General features: G+C 37.3%; 1 protein-coding gene across 2 annotated transcripts in view; it reads right to left on the reverse strand.

The window, feature by feature from the left end:
* The window catches only part of LOC138015065 (WASH complex subunit 4-like), a 38,506-nt gene that overhangs the window by 23,756 nt on the left and 9,750 nt on the right, over window positions 1-5,000 (reverse strand). For both annotated transcript variants that reach the window (XR_011125478.1, XM_068861974.1), the window contains exons 9-14: window positions 4,568-4,688; window positions 3,931-4,048; window positions 3,255-3,382; window positions 1,382-1,542; window positions 1,015-1,132; window positions 1-100 (exon numbers count right to left, since the gene is read on the reverse strand). The exon at window positions 1-100 is cut by the window's left edge and continues 26 nt beyond it. Coding sequence is in view for 1 of the 2 variants with exons in the window: in XM_068861974.1 (XP_068718075.1) it covers window positions 1-100; window positions 1,015-1,132; window positions 1,382-1,542; window positions 3,255-3,382; window positions 3,931-4,048; window positions 4,568-4,688 (746 nt within the window). In the remaining variant the exon portion in view is untranslated. The remainder of the gene's footprint in view (window positions 101-1,014; window positions 1,133-1,381; window positions 1,543-3,254; window positions 3,383-3,930; window positions 4,049-4,567; window positions 4,689-5,000) is intronic.

A 5,000-nucleotide genomic window follows, 5' to 3' on the forward strand; every position in this document is an offset into this window, starting at 1 on the left:
AAGCCAACACAGCAGCTTTAGTGAGTGGTTTCGACAGCACAAGATGCATGTTCATAACAGTGCGCACCAGATGACTGACAGTGTGTGCAAGGAGGATGCCCTAAACCAGAAAAGTGACAACAATATTATAAACAATCTTTAAAAAAATCATTAATAATTCATGAGCCTAACAGCCTATCAAAACATTGACGAGATATGAAATATATTTATTGCACAAAAAGCTATTCATATTAATTAATTTTTAATTTTTGGTGACTTTCTGCAGACACCATCTCCAAACTTGAAAAAAATTGGCCAGTTTTTTCAAGTGTCAATTAATCCATTTTTATCCTATGCATTCATGGGTGGAAATAACAAAGAAAAGCTTCAGTGCACTTAAATAATATTGTTATTGAAAACAAAACTAAACCATTATTTTTTGGTCCTGCTTGATGCAAAGATGTATTTTAGTGTTGAGTGTGACACTGCCCCTTTAAGCAAAGCAGTGAGTTTGGTTACTATCCATGTACCGTAAAGACTCGCAGATAAGCCGCACCTTTTTTCCAAAAATTTGCGATCAAAATCGTAGGTGCGGCTTATCTGCGAGACCATTTGGTAAAGGGGCTGTGAATTTCGGTGTCCAGTCTTCCATCGTCCGATATTATGCCTGGTTACACAGCTTCGCACAGTGCATGCAAGAAAACAACAAATTTACGCGCAAAATTCTATGGAAAAACTGCCTTGAATGGAGAAATACCTGTGAACAAATACCAGAATAATATCAATCATATGTCATAAGTGGTGGACTTGATGTTTATTCTACTAAAGAGCTAAAATTACGGGTAAGACTTGATCCATTGTTGGCGAGACTGTGTGCCTTGGATGAAGACAGAACACTTCATGGTCTCGACTGTGGATTTCTTTTTTCATGAAAAACTGTTTTTCCAAAATTTGAGTCGCTAAACTCGTGGTGCGGCTTATCTGCGAGTGCGGCTTATCTGCGAGTCTTTACGGTATATTACATTGTCTAGTTACCTTAATGAAAAGGACACAGCGATAATTGAGGTCATCTACCAAAGATCCACTTTTGGTCAATGATGACTCCATGTGTACCATCCATGAACTAACTTGCATCTGGTAAAGCTGGGACTCTCTGCGCAAAACAAAACACAACAATGATGGCGAGAAGCTGAAGGAGAGGCCACATCACAAGGCAACTAATCCCGTGATGGGTTCCTTCCCTTACAAATGTTCAATGCACACCATGATTGGTCCATTTCCCCTACACGTACAATAAACACCTACTTGATTTGATACCTTGCAGTTTTGCATACACTCTAACTGCAAGAACAAATGGAAAAAAATCTCTGCACTTCCTTAACGTCTGTTTGTGACAACACACCTTACTACGTTTTGATTGCAGCTGGTTAAAAACTGTTCCTTTGAGGTTTCCACAGCAAGCTTTTGTTTTTTATCAAGAACCTTGTTTAAGTAAGGAATTCTTCTGAGAAGAAATTCGTTTGGGAAAAACATAACGTCTCCAGCAAGATGAATAGAAGGCACCTGAAAAAAGAGATCTGTTTACAACATTGCATGTTTCTACACTGACACTGTAAACTGTCCTCTGCATTTATGGATTACACAGATGGAGAAAAAATGTCAAATTTTGAAATTCTTGCGCTTCTCAACTTGAGGAGATGGCAAAAATAAGGAGCTTAAGCACAAGACACTTTTGACCCACTGAGACACTTTTGTACCATTGATGAATATGCGGAAAAAGTGGATCTTAACAAGTGTTATTGAAATTATCCAAAACAAATATTGGGCGTAACCACACATTTTTCAAAGATAATAAAAAGCTTTAAAATACAAAGCAATGTATGCTGTGCTTTTCCAAATTGAAGCTTAATTATCTCTGAAAAATGCATGGTTACCCTCAATTTCCTTTTTGGATACCAAGAGCACTTGCTAAGTTTTGCTTTCTCTGCATAGTTTTAAACCATGCAAAAATATCCCTGTATTAGTAAGCACCACCCAAAGGAAACCAGAGTATCTTGAGATGCAGAGAACATACAGTACATGTATGCGCAATAACAATTATAGTAAGCACCGTCCTTAAACCGGGACAAAAATCTCTCCCACATTTTTAAACTAAAAATCTCTTCGGATAATTAACAAGTTATTATTCCACGAGCCCGTGTTGGATACGAGATGGTAAATAGCCAACAAAGGCAGGTATAATTGCTGATAACAGAGATCCAGGGAACCAATGAGAAAGCTAGAATTGCATCCGATGTTAAGAATTTAATAATAATAATAATTATTATTGTCCCTAATGGTGATAAGATACATAGCAATATAAAAGTAATGTCATAGTGTCAAGGCAAGTTAAAAGTGAAAGCGAGTTCACTTACCGGTGCTGTGCATGGTGCAGACCGGTCTTGTGCTTAAGCTCCCTAATAATTACCGTATTTATTCACTTATAAGGCGCACCATTTTTTACGAAAAAATATGCTTGTTCGATGAAAATCTGCTTAAAACTCGGGGTGTGTCTTATAACCGAGTATTTTCGCGCAACGAAATATAACTTTTCCAAATGTCCCTAATAATTAATGCTAAACTGAAAAAATATGTAAATAAATACCGGTAAATGAATAAACAAAAGACAAACAACGTTGATCATTGACTTTATCTGATTTGTTGGTTCTAAAAAGAACCGTTTGTTTGAAAGCTCGATTACCTCCATGAATCATGAATACCATGAATGATTTTTCACGCATGAAATTATATTTATGTTCATTCTCCTAACTTCAAGGGAAGTTATGTACATGTACGATGAAATGGTTACAAAGACTCACTTCTGTGCAATGTGACATGGTTGTAAGACCGACTCAAAATCTTTGTATAATGCAAATCTTGTTCAGGGACTGCAGGAAGAAAGCTGCAAAGGGGCCGGAGCAAGTGAGATCCCAGACACAAAGGAAATGGCCTTCTCCTAGGAGTGTACTCTACCTCTCACAAACCACGACCACAGTCTACAGACAGCACAGCTGGCTGACAAAATTGCAGGAATATTCGTGCAGAGAATAACTTAATTAAACAAGCACCCTACCCATGGAATGCCAAAGAACATTGAATGGGACACACCAAAAATCCAGTAGATTTTGGAAAATTGTCTATTGATTCCCAATTTTACGTCATATAATACTAATTTGCCTTATTTCCGTTGGCCAGGATAAAACCATTACCTTTAGTTATGTATACACACTCATCACCTTTTTATGAATGTCCCACAACTTGCTGAAAAACTTCTTGTCGAGACCTCTGTAGATTTGGAAATGTAGAGCGAACAACCCAACAAGCCCAACAATCTTTTGTCTCTGGTCAACCTCATGAGGTTCATCTGTGATTGAAAAAGTACAAGCTCAATTACAATAACACGATTTACAAGGTAAATTAACGCAGTTAGGTCTTTATCTGTACATTCAGGAGAAGAGAGGTCAGAGAGTCTTGCCTTCCTTTATTTTCAAAAAATTTTAAAGCGTGGGAGCCTCAAGCCAAACTCCCTTTGACTTAAGGCTGTTTTTGCATACATGTATGTGGCCTCAAACACCCTAACCTTGTTGAGATACCCCTTAAAGCCCAGCACATTTCCTGGAGAGAATGGAACAGACCAGAACTGTTACACCTTTGTGAAAAGTGTGTGGATCCCAAAGAATCTAATGAACAATGCCTGTGAAAGGGAACCCAAGGTCACCACTCGCAGATGTAGTTAAAAAGGCAGCTCTTTTTTCTTAACTTATTTAAAGACCCCAAGGCTTGGTGTAGTGGGGGCTTCAGTCTGATGCTCTCTGGCCGTCGGTTAGACCCTAAACAAGAGTCTGGCTGCCATGCATAGCCAGGTCACTGAGAAAACAACTATACTAAAGACTTATTTAAAGAAATACATACTCATTCTTGTGTCTAGACTTTGGAAAACGATTTTGATGTTGTAAAGGAACTCCTCGGCAAATTCATTGTTCCTCGCCACCCGAACAACCTGTGTATCAAAGGGCTGTTCAATGCAGTTCTGAAAGAAAAACAAAACCACTTGCATAATGGCAACCAAACGTTTAAATTGCAACCAGTTTACTACTACAATACATGTACACTCTTTTTCTTATTCTTATTTTTATGTTCATTCTTCTTCCTTTATTTCTTTCTTCTTCTTCTTCTTCTTCTTCTTATTATTATTATTATTATTATTATTGTTATTATTATTATTATTATTATTATTATTATTATTATCACTACTATCATCATCATCATCATCATCATCATCATCACAAGTAAACAACTAACAACAACAGAGAATAGACCATATTCGTATTCTCAGTAGTGAACTGGAACTAGCTTGCAGTGGACGCTAATGTGGGGAAATCTTTTCAAATGCAAATACTTTTTAATATATTCCCCCTCATTAGCCTCCATTGCAAGCTGGTTACAGTCCAATACTGGGAATACAAATATGGTCTATTAGTAAGCAGTTGTAGAGAAAAGACTGTACAAACTTTAAATTGAGCTTTTAAAAATGAAACTTAGACAGTACCTGCAAAATTACTCCATCCAGGAGCTGTCCTTCCAAACTCATCAGAAGCTTCTCAAGTGGACGCAACTTGGCTTCTTCAACACCGAACAACCCAGTGTTACTGTACACTGACTTAATCATCCTAGAAAGTATTGATGAATTAAAAAAAAAAGAAAGCACGTGTATAACAATGACGAGCTAATATTATAAGCCCTGGGCATTGCATTACAGTTGCTAGTGTCCTGCCTTCAGGGAAATTGGGATTTTTATCAAGGTCTGTAAGGTAAGTTATGGACAGAATTTTCTCCTGTTGATTTATGAATTTGGGCCATAAATCAAAAGGAAAAAGAGGATCCGTAACTTTAAGTACAGACCAAGAAAACGAGGTTATTGAGATATTTATTATCTGAGGTAATCGGGCATACAGGAAAGGAAAATAGTTGAAGTCAAATGG

Source organism: Montipora capricornis, chromosome 9, assembly GCF_036669925.1.
Source record: "Montipora capricornis isolate CH-2021 chromosome 9, ASM3666992v2, whole genome shotgun sequence".
Classification (NCBI taxonomy): Eukaryota; Metazoa; Cnidaria; class Anthozoa; order Scleractinia; family Acroporidae; genus Montipora; species Montipora capricornis.